At 44.1% G+C, this 16,705-nt stretch overlaps 1 protein-coding gene across 27 annotated transcripts in view; it reads left to right on the forward strand.

The window, feature by feature from the left end:
* ARMC3 (armadillo repeat containing 3) overlaps positions 1 to 16,705 on the forward strand; it is a 194,200-nt gene that overhangs the window by 97,171 nt on the left and 80,324 nt on the right. For all 27 annotated transcript variants that reach the window (XM_033931336.1, XM_033931354.1, XM_033931353.1 and 24 more), the window contains one exon: positions 10,751 to 10,934. In XM_033931336.1, coding sequence (XP_033787227.1) covers positions 10,751 to 10,934 — 184 coding nt within the window. The remainder of the gene's footprint in view (positions 1 to 10,750; positions 10,935 to 16,705) is intronic.

The following is a 16,705-nucleotide window of genomic DNA, read 5'->3' on the forward strand; positions in this document are numbered from 1 at the left end:
ATTTAGACTGGTTATCAGCATGGGAGGCTTTGTGCATCTTACCCAAACCAAGAAGCAGGGTTCAGATCCCACTGCTGCTCCTTAGGAAAGTCCCTTAACCCTTTCAGGACCATAAGGATCGTAGGCCAATTTTTGTGGTTTTGATGACATTTTTATGGTAAAAAGGGCTTGCAGATGCCAAAAAATTGATTTTTTTTGTGAAATATCATTATTTTTTTTTAAAAAAATCACACTTCTGGCTTATGGACAGTGTGGAAAGTGAATCTTCTCGTCAATCTGGCAACGACGCTAATGAATGAATGTCGGAACCAGTTTGTTTACATAAAGGCAGCATCATATGGAATCCGTACATATCAAATTTAGAACTGTAGACTATCCCAATCAAAATTTATAGGATTTTAAAGTTATGGGACAAATATGTCCCTTGGTCCTGAAAGGGTTAAACTGTAGATTCTAAGTCCTCCGCTGAGAAAGGAGATACCAGACCATGGAGGGGGGAGGAAGAGATGCCATGGCATGGGGGAGGGAAGGGAAGGAGAAAGAGATACCAGACCATGGTGTGGAGTGGGAATGAAGGAAGGAAAGGAGAAGAGAAGAGAAAGAGAGAGATGCCAAAGCATAGGGGAGGGGGTGGAGACAGAAAAATGGAGAGGGGTGAAGCTGAAATGAATCATGTGCAAGGAGAGAAGGGACACAGGATATAGTATATTGAAGGGACATAGAAAGAGGGAAGATGCCATATGGAAGAGAGAGGGTGGACTGTAGATGGAAGGGGCAGAGAGAGTGTGGGCAGCAGATGGTAGAGGGAGAGGGCAGAAGCTGGGTGAAAGGGGCAAAGAGAGGGCAGATGTTGCATGGAAGGGAGAGAGGACAAATGCTGTATAGAAAGAAGAGAGCAAAGAAGATGATTAAAGCAGAAACGACAAAAATAGAAAGAGTTTTTGTTGATTTACTTAGAATCAAGTAGTATTGCAACTGTATTGATAAAAGTTTATAAATAGGAAATGGAAATAAGGCGGTTTTTTGGACTAAACCCCTTTCCTCAGGTCAGGACAGGATACCATAACATCAGTATACTGTATTGTTCTGAAGAAAGATTTGGCCTCTGAAAGCTAATTGAAAAATGGATTAGTTCAATAAAATGGTATTTTCTTATTTCTCATTATTTGTTTTATTTTTATTTGTTAATTTGTAAAGTGGTGATTGTTATGTATCAGTTTTTTCAAATTTACATCTACTGTCTTTATATTTTGCACAGTATTAGGAGACATGTGTCACTGTTTTTGTGGTGTTACATTATATGCAGAGTTTAGTTTCTTGGCAGTTCAGTTTAACTTTTGTCTACATATTTCTATTTTTAGTTTGTAATTATTCCATATTGGGTGAGGGTGTATCTCTGTTCTGTGTGTATGAAAAGGACATAGTTTTCAGTTGGCATTGACTACAGGATCAATTGACTGTCCGGGATCTGGCTTGTTTAGTTTTACAATATATGTGTTGGTGTTCTAGTACTCACTGCAGTGTTTAAAATGCTGCCTTTTCCTAGGTACACTCTTGTTGTGCGATATGTAGATTGTTACTACAAATCATATTTTTCATCTAGATGGGAGGGGTGTCAAAAAATGATGGGCCCTGGGTGTCACATATGCTAGGTACGCCACTGCACTAAGGCTAAGCTAAAACTTGGACCTTTCTGGTATTGGTACTGATGTTGCTTCTCTCCATGGTCACAGCAATTTAGCTGCTCAGCCCTGTTTCCAGACATGATGTCATCAGTTGTTAAGGCCAGCACTGACTGTGCCCAGCAGGGCTGAGCTATAACTTAGCCCTGGGGACAGCAAACAAGTCTCTGTGGAGGGAGGTCAGCTCATTTCAAAGTAACCTGTCTCAAATACTTTGTGTATGTACCATTGCAACCTGTTCTGGGCTACTGGGGAGGACGGGCTGTAAAACTAAATAAAAGTGATCTAACTCCAGAGTTACTAGTAATCTGTTACTGTTACTAGTAATCTGTAGCCTATCATTTAAAACAGCCTCAGTACCTGAGGCCTGAATGATAGCTAATGCCATACCAGTTTCCAAAAAAGATTCCAGTAATAATAAGGGAAATTATAGCCTGGTGAGCCTGTGTATTGATGCACCTTGTCCAATTTATCTGCACAGATATTTTTTTTATTGACACAGAATCTCCCCAACCCTCCTCTTATTTTCATCTAACCAACAGTAGCACTCACTCTTAAAGCATCTTGCTGGTTAGACGATGAGGAATAAAACAAAGGGGAGCTTGTTGAGCTCTGTGTTTCCATTCTCATTCTTCTGAGGAGAAGCAGCTGAGCTCTCTGTTGACCTTATGGGGGACTGTGAGGCATCTGTTCTATAAGAAGTTCTCAATTAAATTTTTCTGATGCTTGTGATTTTCTGTGACGTTAAATATTATCATGAGAAGGACAGGAAGGCTTCTATTTTGAATAGGCAGACTAGACATGGGAGTTCTGATAGACAAGTCGATGAAGCCATCCGCGCAATGCGCGGTGGCAGCGAAAAGGGCAAACAGAATGCTAGGAATGATAAAGAAGGGGATCACGAACAGATCGGAGAAGGTTATCATGCCACTGTACCGGGCCATGATGTGCTCTCACCTGGAGTACTGCATCCAGCACTTCACGCCGTACATGAAGAAGGACTCGGTACTACTTGAAAGGGTCCAGAGAAGAGCGACTAAAATGGTTAAGGGGCTGGAGGAGTTGCCGTACAGTGAGAGATTAGAAAAACTGGGCCTCTTCTCTCTCGAAAAGAGGAGATTGAGAGGGGACATGATCGAAACATTCAAGATAATGAAGGGAATAGACTTAGTAGATAAAGACAAGTTGTTCACCCTCTCCAAGGTAGAGAGAACGAGAGGGCATTCTCTAAAGTTAAAAGGGGATAGATTCCGTACAAACGTAAGGAAGTTCTTCACCCAGAGAGTGGTAGAAATCTGGAACACTCTTCTGGAGGCTGTTATAGGGGAAAGCACCCTCTAGGGATTCAAGACAAGGTTAGACAAGTTCCTGCTGAACCAGAACGTACGCAGGTAAGGCTAGACTCAAGTAGGGCACTGGTCTTTGACCTAAGGACCGCTGCGTGAGCAGCTGCTGGGCACGATGGACCACTGGTCTGACCCAGCAATTCTTATGTTCTTAAAACTAATATTCATTTAAACTTTAATATTTAAGAATGTAGTATGATGTTCAATTATGTGTGTTTCTAAAAGATTGTGATTAGTGTATTCATAATTAAAATATTGAGTAGGAGCTTTTTGGCCAGCTGGTCTCTATGTACAGTGTGTGTCTTGGGGAAATGGTGTATTTGGGAGGTATGTTAAGGAGTTAGTAGGGTATAGATTATGTGTGTGGGGACACAGCTTAATTTAGCTATTCGGGGTCCATTCTATCCTGGTTCTGTCATAGCTATGTCACTGCTCAGAGGTGAGTACTTTAATAGAAATCTAAATGCCCTTTTTTGAGAAATCTTGGTAATGTTATAATGGACTATTATTTCTACATCAGAATTGTGGTGTGAGTTTTTTTGCCCTAGTAGTTTACTGCTGTTTCTTTGAGCTTTGAGCTTGACCAGACCTGACTTCAGTTATGTTAAAGTGCCTTGAGCTTTCACTCGCTACTGGCTAAGGCTTTCCCTCTAATTTAGTAATCCCCTTCCTAGCCCAATTATTCCTGTACTGGTTCTTTTTGAGGTGTCATAGACTTACTTCTTTGAAAACCCAGCATGCATGAATCACAAATCTGGCCAGTGGATGATACCATTGTGATAAATAAAACTCCCTCCTCTCCAGAGATTACACATTCTTCTTCTGTAGGATTCCCAGCCCCAGATAGCTGCAAAGAAACTAAAGCCAGGCTTAGGAATCATAACTTGATCTTCTGCATACCTGTATTCAAAGATGATTCCAAGCCAGTGGCCCAAAATGTTTTCTATCAGAAAAACTGCTCTTTAAAAAAAAAAAAATTGTTTTTTTTTTTTTTTTAAATGACATGTAATGTGTAAACTCTATTGACATTTGTTTGTGTCTTTTCCATTTGTATCCCACCAGGGAAATGAACTTGGCTAGGTTTTAGTCATTATTTGCCTCTTGGATCAATAAATCTTGATAGTAACTTCAACAAAATCAATATCTCTTAAACATCTGTCTTAGCAGTAGTCATTAACTGCCTAATGTAATATCAGTATTCAGGATGGAATAGAGATCCCTAAGAGTACTTTGAGATGAGGTCCAGTACTCACAGAGCCTTACTAACTCACAGAGCCTTTTACTAAACAAGCTAAATTCTAAGAAGTCCATAAGAATAAAATGAGCTTCTTAACATTTAGCACATGCTAATCCATTAGCATACCTGGAAAACCAGCTGTAACAATGAACCGGCCAGAAATGCTGCTAATGAAAAGGGAAGGGGTGAAGGAGAGAAATGCTGCTGTTTCAAGGGGAAGGGGGAAGAGAAATGCTGCTGCTGCTGCACAAGGAAGGGGGGAGAGAAATGCTACTGCTGCACAGGGAAGGGGGAAGAGAAATGTTGCTGCACATGGAAGGGGGGAAGAGAAATGCTGCTGCTGCTTCACAGGGAAGGGGGGGTAGAGAAATGCTGCTGCTGCACAGGGAAGGGGGAAGAGAAATGCTGCTGCAGCAGCACCCAATTGGGGAGAAAGAGGGAAGGAGGCAGAAGAAAGACAAGGGAGAGGAACAAGAGATTCCAAGTCCATGGAAGGGAAGGATAGGAAAGAAGGAAAGGAGATACCAGACCATGGAGGGGGAGGGGGAGATGCCAGACCAGGGTAAAGGAAGAAAGAGGGAGGGAGAGAGAGAAAGGAAGAAGAGGAGATGTCAGATAATGGAGGGGGAGTTGGAAGGAAAGGAGAGAGATGCCAGGGCAAGGGAGAAGGAAGAGAAACTAAGGAGACAGATTCCAGACCATAAGGAAAGGAGGGAGAGGAGGTGCCAGAGCATGGAGGGAGAGAGATGCCAGGGCATAGAGGGAGGGAAGGGAAGGAGATAGAGATGCCATACCATGGTGTGGAGAGGGAAGGAAGGAAGGAAATGAGAAGATAGAGATGCCAAAGCATAGGGGAGGGGGTGGAGACAGAAAAATGGAGAGGGGTGAAGCTGAAATGAATAATGGGCACAGGATATACAGTTTATTGAAGGGACATAGAAAGAGGGAAGATGCCATATGGAAGAGGGAGAGCGTAGACAGTAGACGAAAGGGGCAGAGAGGGTGGACAGTGGATGGAAGGGGCAGAGAGAGTGTGGGCTGTAGGTGGAAGGGGTAGAGAGAGAGGGCAGAAGCTGGGTAGAAGGGGCAAAGAGAGGGCAGATGTTGCATGGAAGGGAGAGAGGATAAACGCTGTATAGAAAGAAAACAGCGAAGAGAAGATGATTAAAGCAGAAAAACAAAAGGTAGAAAGATATTTTTGTTGCTTTATTTAGAATCAAGTAGTATTGTAACTGTATTGATAAAAGTTTATAAATAGGAAATAGAAATAAGGCAATTTTTTGGGGGGGATACCATAATAGCAGTATTCTGTACTGTTCTGAAGAACGATTTGGCCTCTATTTGTTATTTCTATTTGTTAATTTGTAAAGTGGTGATTGTTATGTATCAGTTTTTTCAAATTTATATCTACTGTCCTTATATTTTGCACAGTATTAGGGGACATGTGTCACTATTTCTGTGGTGTTGTGGTGTTGCATTGTATGCAGAATCTGGTTTCTTGGCGGTTCAGTTTAACTTTTGTCTACATATTTCTATTTTTAGTTTGTGTTTATTCCATATTGGGCGAGGGTGTATCTGTGTTCTGTGTATATGAAAAGGTCATGGTTTTCTGTTGGAATTGACTGTACAGGATCAATTGACTATGCAAGATCTGACTTGTTTAGTTTTACAATGTATGTTTTGGTGTACTAGTACTCACTGCAGTGTTTAAGATGCTGCCTTTTCCTAGGTACACTCTTGTTGTGCGATTCTGTATGTGAATTGTTACTAAAAATCATATTTTTCATATAGATGAGGGGTTGTCACATATGCTAGATACGCCATTGGGTAGTAAGCACATGCAATAAGCCAGTGGTCTCAAACACGCAGCTTGGGGGCCACTTGCGGCTCGCCAGGTACTATTATGAGGCCCTCAGTATGTTTATCATAATCACAAAAGTAAAATAAAACAGTTTCTTGATCACATGTCTCTTTAGCTATAAATTACAATATTATTATTAAGACTTAGCCAAAAGGAAAGATTTATAAGCTATAAAGAATTTTATCTCATGCAAAATTGTCTTTTCTTTAATAAGAGATTAACTATTTTTTCTGAGGCCCTCCAAGTACCTACAAATCCAAAATGTGGCCCTGCAAAGGGTTTGAGTTTGAGACCACTGCAATGAGCCAATGTGTATAACAAACCCATTTTATACCACAGTAGAGATGAAGAGGTTATTCGTAGCTGGTATCTATTGCTAATACAGTAGGGAAGGGCAGTGGCGTACCTAGGGTATGTGGTACCCGGGGCCCATCATTTTTTGACACCCCCCCTCCATGTAAAAAAATATTTTTTGTAATGACCATGAAACGGAATAAATGGTCAGAATAGAAACAGGCAGTGAAAATTTTCTTATATTCCAAACATAACATAACATAAATTATGTCTGAATTGTCATGACATCAGAAGTACATATGGAGTAGTTGCAGGTGATGCTTGGGACAGTTCTGATTGTGTTAGTTCGGTTTTATGTGTTTTTTGAATAGAAGGGTTTTTATTTCTTTTTGAAGGTTTTGCTGTCTGTGGTTGATGTCAATTGGTTGTAGAGTTGGGGGTCGAGTGTTGCAGCTCGAATGGCTAGGAGGTTGTCGAACAGTTTTTTTCTTTTGACGTTTTTGGTTGGAGGGTGTGTGAATGGTGCGTGAGTTCTCCTATGTCTGTTTGAAGTGGATTGAATTATTTAGCTGAAGAAATTAGTTACCCCCTCATCCCACACACATTAATTCTCTTCCATTTTTGTTCCCATTATAAAAAACACTGATAAGTTCCCAGAAAAAAAATACATTAAAATAAGAAGTAAAAACAAAGGCCCCTACAGATGAGAACATAACATAAGAATAGCCTAACTGGGTCAGACCAATGGTCCATCATGCCCAGTAGCCCATTCTCATGGTAGCCAATCCAGGACACTACCTGGTCAAAACCCAAAGAGTAGCAACATTCCATGCTACCGATCCAGGGCAAGCAGACACTTCCCCCATGTCTTAATAACAGATTATGGACTTTTCCTCCAGGAATTTGTCCAAATCTTTCTTAAAACCAACTACACTATCTGCTTTTACCATAACTTCTGGCCACTTCATTTTTAAGTTTAGATCTTTCCTTTCAAACAGAGACCTTGCTAGATGTCAAATACAGCACAAGGTAACTTCACATGGACTTAGCTGTGCAGGAAATGTGAATCTCCTCATACACCCACCATATAGTGCAAAAATGTGCAAAGGACTGTTTTTTTCTTTTGATCACTACATAGCCTAATGCCACACAAGCAGCGCTGTTACAAACATATTCTGTAGGTCAATGCTAAGGATAACAAAGTTTCCTTCCTTGGACCAGAAGGAGATACTGATAAACCACTGGAAGAGATCCCAAAACAACACCCAAAGACCCACTCAGTGTGTGAACCAGTTGAGTGGAGTGGACTAACTGGGGAGTGGAAATGGGCCCGGAGTTTGCTCAGCAGAATTTCCCAGACCACCTCTTCCTCTCAACACATTGACACGCTGCCAGCACCACCACTAGGAACACCTCACTGTGTAGGCAAGCTATGCTATAAACTTTATAAAACACATTATTATATTTTCTTATAAAGCACATATTTTAACTGAACTCTTTGACATCCTCAACCTTTCCATTCACAAAAATAGAAGGAAGAAAAGTTTCCATTTCCTGCTGTCTCATGTCCCCGGCCTATACAATATTTTTTTTCTGCAGACCCTTCAAAAGTCTGACCAAATCCTCGTTTCACTTGCGTTATAAAGTACTGAGGATGCCATCTCTCCCCAATCCCAGGTCCTAAAGTCTAAGACAGTAGTGCAAACTAATGCTGCCAGATTCAGGAAAAAAAATTTCGATTCAATTCAGCCTATTGAATGGGTTTTTCAATTCGATTTTCCTGTCCAGTTGGGTGATTTTTTTCAAAACTCCTGGAGGGTTTTATAGCTTTTTCACCCCCTTTGGCTTCTCCTAACCACACTGGCGCTGTGGTGTAAATAAAATAAAGAAACAAAAAGGACTTTTCCTCTCTCTGTTAAATCCTAGCTCATGTTTGCAGTCCAACACCAGCTCTGGCAGGATACACATTTCAAATCTGACATATTATAATCACAAAACAGAAAATAAAATTAATTTTTCTACCTTTTGTTGTCTGGTTATATTTCAAATCTTGTTGGTCCAAGGCTCTGGTTTTCTTCTGATAACTTGCTTGCCAGGGTCTCCTTCTTTCTTCTTTCTGCATGCTAACCATCCATCTGCCAACTCTGTCCTCCCTTTCCATTTCCCTTCCCTCCCCAGGAAGTCTGGTATCTTTCCTTTTTTTCATCTCCCTCCACAGATCCACCTTTTCTTAACTACCCTTTCATCCGGCATCTCTCCCTCCTTCCCCACCACCCAGAGTCCACCATCTCTCCCTTTCTTTTCCCAATTACCCTCCTATCCAGTATCTCTATCCCTCCTCCACACCATCCCTTGTGTCCAATTTCTCTCCCTTTCTGTTCCTTCCCTCCCTAAATCCCATGGTCCATCTTCTCTCTCCCTCTCCTCTATTTTCAGACCCATTATTTCTTCCTCCCCCCCAAAGTTTGGCATATGCACGTCTCTTTGAACACCCCCTTCCCTCCATGTACTTCTAAACCAGGGTCCCCCCCCAAAGGCCTGTCCCCCCTTAAAGGTCTGCTTGTCCCCCCTTAAAGGTCTGCCTGTCCCCCCTTGAAGGCCTGTCCCACCCCCTTGTAGGCCTGTCCCCCCCTTGAAGGCCTGTCCCCCCCTTGTAGGCCTGCCTGCCTGTCCCCCATTGAAGGCCTGTCCCCCTCCTTGAAGGTTTGCACCCCCCCGGAGGCCTGTCCCACCACCTTGTAGGCCTGTTCCCCCCTTGTAGGCCTGCCTGCCTGTCCCCCCTTGAATGCCTGTCCCCCCTTGAATGCCTGTCCCCCCCTTGAAGGCCTGCACCCCCTTGAAGGTCTGCACCCCCCCCAAAGGCCTGCACCCCCCCGAAGGCCTGTCCCCCCCTTGAAGGCCTGCACCCCCTTGAAGGCCTGCACCCCCCCCCGAAGGCCTGCACCCCCCCGAAGGCCTGCACCCCCCCGAAGGCCTGCACCCCCCTTGAAGGCCTGTCCCACCCCCTTGAAGGCCTGTCCCACCCCCTTGAAGGCCTGTCCCCCCCCCTTGTAGGCCTGTCCCCCCCTTGAAGGCCTGCCTGCCTGTCCCCCCCTTGAAGGCCTGTCCCCCCCCTTGAAGGCCTGCATCTCCTTGAAGGTCTGCACACCCCCCGAAGGCCTGCTTCCCCCCTTGAAGGCCTGTCTGTCCCCCCCCCCTTGAAGTCCTGCCTGCCTGCCTGTCACCCCCCTCCCCCTTGAAAGCCTGCCTGCCCGCCCGCCCCACCCCGAAGGACCGCTCGCCCCCCTGGCCTCCCCGCACCACCTATGAAGCAACATTACCTATGCTCCCGGCCTTGCCGTTCAGTCCCCCCCACCACCACCCTCGAAGGACCGCTCGCCCCACTGACCTTCCTGCACCACCTATGAAGCAGCCGCAGCAGGATCACGACGTAAGCGATCCCTGCGCTGCTTCCTGCGCCACAGTCCCGCCCCTCCTCTGACGTCAGAGGAGGGGAGGGACAGCGGCACAGGAAGCAGCGCCCAAGCAGCTCAGGGATCGCTGACGTCGCGATCCTGCTGCGGGCTGCTTCACAGTTGGTGCAGGAAGGTCAGTGGGGCGAGTGGTCCTTCGGGGGTGGGGGTGACTGAACGGCAAGGCGGGGAGCACCCCCTCAGGGCTGGGAGCACCCGGGGCGGACCTCCCCTCCCGCCCCCCCCTTGGTACGCCACTGGGGAAGGGGCTGGATGAGTGTTATACATGTTTTCATAGGACAAAAATGGACTAAGCCTTCCTTGGAACAAAGGAACCAGAGGTTAAGATATACTGTATACTGCTTATGGTGAAAATTACAATACTAAGATCTGGACATTTGTATAAATAGGAGAGATGTTGGGTGTTTTGCAGAACTATTTGCATTATTGGCAAAGTTTGGATGGATGGGTAGTGCCTTGTGACAAGGAAATAACAGTTCTATGTATAACTTATGAATTCTGTGTCCTAGGTTATGAAAGGTTGCACCTAGGCCTCCTTTTACTAAACTACACTAGCGTTTTTACCGCGCACTTAGTGCGTGCTAAATTGCCGTGTGTGCTATACGCTAACGCCAGCATTGAGCTGGCGTTAGTTCTAGCCGCGTAGCATGGGTTTAGCGGGCGGGGCAATTCTGCGTGCACTAAAAATGTTATCGCAGCTTAGCAAAAGGAGCCCCTAGTTTTCAGAAGATAAAATGCATTAATTTTGTTACTGGAATGTATTGTTAAAATTGAAAGTGGCCTGCTTTCAGAAAGTAGAGTTTTAAAAACTTTAAAATTATTTTAATCCTAATTCAAGTTTCTTTATCATTTAATAGGAATTAAATGATCTTCATGTAGATGCCCTTTCAGTGGTGATGAATTGTATTGAAGATGTGGATATTTTACAGCTTTTGGTTGCGAAAGGAGCTCTTGGAAAGATACTTTCATTTGCAGAATTTTCTTCTGTCTTTGATATTCAGAAGATTGCAGCCAAGGCAATCGCTAAAGCGGCTAAAAATAGTATGTGAACATTTGGATAGTGTTGTTAACAACTTACGCTTTAAGAGGTGTACACAGTGCTATTATGTCTCTTAGAGGTAGATACTGAAAGAGTAAGATAACATGCCTAATTTTCAACTGAAAATTCACCTAAACCTAGCCAGTCAAAACTTGACCATCTAGATTTTAAACTGCTGCATGTGCAAGCTAAGTGGGAAAGCTGAAAAGAGCCTTTGAATGGTAGTACAAGTGTTGCTTAAATATGAGCATGGGCCACTGTCAACCAGGGCCAAAACCTCACCTGACTTTCCTGCTTAGGTCATATTCTACTTCCTCTAGTTCTAACCTCTCCTTGTAGAAGGAAGTGACAGAGAATGGATGAATGCTACAAATTGGGCATGGCTGTAGCTGTAATTTACAGAAGCTGCAATTCACAGCTCTAGCCAGTAAATTTTACAACCAACTTTTTAATATTCTAGGAGGCAACACCAGGTAAAATGTCCATACAGGAGATGATTCATTTAGGCGCCTCTAGCCATGTGATGGCTGCCTGTTCTATCATGGAACCTAGGCACCTAGGTTCCGTTATCGAATTCTAGTGGAACCCAGTATTGGTGCCTGCAGTTACACCAGCTAGAGAGCTGCTGTAAGTGCAGCTGCTTAAATACAGCAGGGATGCACTTAGGGCCAGATTCTATTAAATCTGGGTGACAAAGAAAACTCGTACTCAGTGCTATTCCATAAATAGTGCTTCCAAGTTGGGCACAACCAAACAGAAATTGACCCTGGTACTCCACAGAATTAAAGAGCAACCAAAACCAAAAATACTGTGGAGAAGATGTCCAAGATTCAGGCTTTATTGAAGATACAGTCATAAAATCCACATAATAAAATGTCTAGGACCCATAAGATGGGAACTTTGGATCCAATACGGTCCGTGTGGACTCTTGGGGACCCCTGAGGAAGACAGGGTCATAGGAACATAGAAAATGACGGCAGAAAAGGGCCATGGCCCATCTAGTCTGCCCACACCAATGACCCACCCCGTAACTTCCTCCATGAAGAGATCCCACATGCCAATCCCATCTTTTCTTAAAATCTGGCACTCTGCTGGTCTCAATTACCTGTAGTGGAAGATTATTCCAGCGATCAACCACCCTTTCGGTGAAGAAATATTTTCTGGTGTCGTCATGAAATTTCCCACCCCTGATTTTCAACGGATGCCCTCTTGTTGCCATGGGTCCTTTAAGAAAAAAGAGATCTTCTTCCACCTCGATACGGCCCGTGACATATTTGAACGTCTCGATCATGTCTCCCCTCTCTCTGCATTCCTCGAGTGAGTATAGCTGCAACTTACCCAGCTGTTCCTCATACGGGAGATCCTTTAGTCCTGAGACCATCCTGGTGGCCATTCGCTGAACCAACTCAATTCTCAGCACATCTTTTTGATAATGTGGCCTCCAGAATTGTACACAGTATTCCAGATGGGGGTCTCACCATGGATCTGTACAACGGCATTATGACCTCGGGCTTACGGCTGATGAAACTTCTACGGATACAACCCATGATTTGTCTAGCCCTGGATGAAACTTTCTCCACTTGATTGGCAGTCTTCATGTCTTCGCTAATGATCACTCCCAAGTCACGTTCTGCTACAGTCTGTGCTAGGATCTCACCATTTAGGGTGTACCGTATTTTCACGCATATAACGCGCGCGTTATACACGATTTTACAAACCGTGCATAACCTTGCGCGTTATATGCGTGAGCGCGTTTTACAACTTTTTTTTTCCAATCCGATCGGCATCCCCCCTGCGAACCGGCATCCTCCTCCCTCGCTCGCGTCACCCCCCCCTCCCCCGCGATCCTACATCCCCCCAGCACCAAACATCTCTTACCCGATTGGGCACCGGCACCAGCACCAATGCACAGGACGTGCCAGTGCCCGAAGATCCTCCCTCGTTGGTTTGGGCTGGGCTGGGCTGGGCGGTGCGATGCAGGAGAGATAATCCTTCTTCCTGCGCCGGGCTGGACTAGGCTTTGAGCATTTGCGCATGCTCAAAGCCTTCTGGTCTCGCTCTCTCCGAGAATCTGGAGAGAATCTCGGAGAGAGCGAGACCAGAAGGCTTTGAGCATGCGCAAATGCTCAAAGCCTAGTCCAGCCCGGCGCAGGAAGAAGGATTATCTCTCCTGCATCGCACCGCCCAGCCCAGCCCAAACCAACGAGGGAGGATCTTCGGGCACTGGCACGTCCTGTGCATTGGTGCTGGTGCCGGTGCCCAATCGGGTAAGAGATGTTTGGTGCTGGGGGGATGTAGGATCGCGGGGGAGGGAGGGTGACGCGAGCGAGGGGGGAGGATGCCGGTTCGCAGGGGGGATGCCGGATCGGATTGAAAAAAAAAGTTGTAAAACGCGGGTAAGCGAGCGGGGGGGGGGGGGAGGATGCCGGTTCGGAGTAAGCGGGAGGAGGTTTTAGCATGTGCGGTATACGCGTGTGCGCGCTATATTAAATTTTTTAAACATAAATTTGTGTTCCCCGCGCGCTATACCCGTGTGCGCGTTTTACACGGGTGCGCGTTATATGCGTGAAAATACGGTAAGTCCTGCATAGATTTTTGCCCCCAAGGTGCATGACCTTGCATTTTTTGGCATTGAAACTTAGTTGCCAAGTCTTTGACCAATGCTCCAGCAGGGTCATCGAAACACGGACCGTGTTGGGTCCACAGTTCCCACCTTATGGGTCCTAGACATTTGATTATGTGGATTTTATGATTGTATCTTCAATAAAGCCTGCATCTTGGACATCTTCTCCACAGTGTTTTTGTTTTTGCTTCCAAGTTGGGCACCATTTATAGAATAATGTACCTGTATAGCATTGGGATCTATGCCCAACTTTTAGACTCAAAGATTTACACCAACTGAAAGTTGGTGTAAATCCTCATGCCTAAATTAGGCACCAATTTCCCCAAATTCTATAATACTGCACGCATCTTTGTTGAATGTGCCTGATCTGTCCCTGCTCTTCCCTTGGCCACATCCGCTTTTCAGTCGCGCACTAAGATTTATGGGCGCCACTTTATAGAATAATGTTTAGCAAGATGCGCACGTAAATCCAAGTTGTTGCATTTGATACCAATAATTGATTGCTAGTGCTCAATTATTGTCACTAATAGGCTCATTACTCAATAAATTAGGTGCACAATTTTGACTGCCATATATAAAATCCAAGGAATAGCATATAGTATTTGTAAGTTATACATGTTAGGTGGGAGCCCAACTTATGGTAGTTCATGCTCTTTGTTTGCACCCTCTTGCAAGTACCTGCTTGGTAAGATAAGTAGGTATTTGAAGAATGGCATTTAGCTGCCCTGCTAGTATTTTAACCCTTTATTTGGCATTGTTGCTCAGAAGCAACATGTGTCTTCCATGGCTCTTATGGGAGATCTGCATCTCCAAATGCCTGTTACTTGGCACTGTTGCTCTCATTCAACATCAAGTTATGTAAAGCAGCCATTTTCACCATCTGCAAATTAAAGGGTTAAACATTTTTGTGTGTAATGTGTCCGTAAATATGGGTGCCTAGATAGCATTTCTGATGTTAAATAATCTTCATTTTTTGTTCAGAAACATGAAGTTACTCTATAAAAATGTACAAATATATAACTTTAGGTCACAGTGATTCAATACATTAACCTTTAATATGATACTTTATCTTTAAAATACCTCCCCCAGCAGAGGGTATATTCAAGGTTTAGAGAATACAGATTGACTCTTAGAGCATCCCTGTAGGGTTACATAGAAACATAGAAATAGACGGCAGATAAGGGCCACGGCCCATCTAGTCTGCCCACCCCAATGACCCTCCCCTACCTTTCTCTGTGAATAGATCCCACGTGTCTATCCCATTTGGCCTTAAAATCAGGCACGCTGCTGGCCTCAATAACCTGAAGTGGAAGACTATTCCAGCGATCAACCACCCTTTCAGTGAAAAAGAATTTCCTGGTGTCCCCATGCAGTTATGATACTAATTGTGCTGCAGTATTGATTTAGATGAAAAATGTCACAGTAATCATTAATTTATAAATACGTGTTCATTTTACTTCTGTAAACACGAAATGAAGTGCCAATCGCAGAATAATACTATTAGAACTGTGTGGCACTGGGCAATATTTATTTTAAAATTTCATTCATTTCTAACAAGCAGAAAGTTAGTACAATCTTTTTTTTATACAACTTCGTTCAGCTATAGTAGCAACATACATATGAATTACACATAGAAAATTGACCCGTCAGGTTTCTCCAAGACTTAACCCCTTTATGATGAGGCTTATTTGTTAACTCTGAAACAGATGTACAAGAAAGTTTCTCTTATATTTTTGTCTATGGGTTAGAAAAAGTAATCTTTTCCTTATCATTCTGCTAGACCAGTCTTAGTTATACCTCCAACCATCTACTGGAGGCAGAGAACTAACAAATCATTGGTCTTGTCACCGGTATAAGATATAGTGGAGCTCTGGAACTTGGCATGCAGCTTAGATTACTGCAGTAGGATTCATTGAGACAGTCCTGACTCCCAAGGTTGTAGTCCATGGCTAGCACCCTGTAGTTGCATCCAGTGACTGGTGTTATCTCCTAGTGCAGTGTATCTCAAACTGTGTGCCTCCTGAGATTTCAGGTGTGCTGCAGTACACTGGGGAGGAGGAGATGCGCCGGCTGTCGAGAGGCACGTCCTGTAGGCAATCAATGGTCGCCAGCGCCTATCCTTCCCTAATGGCACCCCCCACTGGTGTCTCAGGGCCCACCTGGAGGGCCTTCAAACACACGTGGACATCGACATGATAATGTCACGCATGCGTGTGATGTCATCACGGCGATATCCATGCACTTCCAGGTGCTTCGAGCCACGGCCACTGCCTTTAGTGTGCTGCGGCTCGAGAAAGTTTGCGGGACATTGTCCTAGAGTCTAGTCCATAGAAAACACCAGATGGTTCAGGCCCTTTGCAGCCACAAGCCTCAATCTATAGACCTTTGTTTGGTGTGGCTAGGTAGCAGGGGTGAGTATCCCTCCCATTTATTCTTTTTCTAAACAAATATGAGAGATTTTGAGGGTCAATGGTTCCTGTCACATCTGGCAGCAGGGGATGGTCCAAAATCACACAGTGTAGAACCAGTTCCTGGGTTCTCAGAAGGTAGGTATAAAACAGTTTATTACACAAACATCTTTCATTGTAAAAAAAATCATAAGATGCAAACAGTACAGTAGTCAATATCAAAGAATATAATCACAAAAAAATCATGGTTGCTTTGGCTGAAGTCCAGAACCTACACGAGCCATGTTTCGACAATAAATTGCCTTCCTCAGGGGTCCTTTATATAAACCTTCATTAGAATGGAAAACATTAATGGCTGTGTGAACCTCTTTTCTTTGGACTGAAAAAAACCACAAAACTATAGAGTATTTAGCGAGAACTGCAACGCATAGAAGCAATGGCAGTCGTATCGATCTGTATAAGCGGGGGATGGTCTCCATGAACAAGGTGGGAGGGGACTAATCTTGGCCCTAGGTAAACTAAAATCAATGGGGAAAGTACAGTATGCAGGATCCCCCATTTACACAAGTCTAGTATTTCTATTTAAAAGTAATCTTTCTCTCTTGTGATTGCCTTGTCACTACTCTTTGGTCTAAATCATAGGCGAATTCTACTGCAGAGATCTTTACAGTGGTGTTATGCCATATTGTTTATAATCCTCCATGGAGAGCTGCTGGCTGCTAGTAAGATTGGGGACTGGTGG

The sequence above is a fragment of the Geotrypetes seraphini genome, chromosome 2 (genome assembly GCF_902459505.1).
Source record: "Geotrypetes seraphini chromosome 2, aGeoSer1.1, whole genome shotgun sequence".
In the NCBI taxonomy this organism is placed as follows: Eukaryota; Metazoa; Chordata; class Amphibia; order Gymnophiona; family Dermophiidae; genus Geotrypetes; species Geotrypetes seraphini.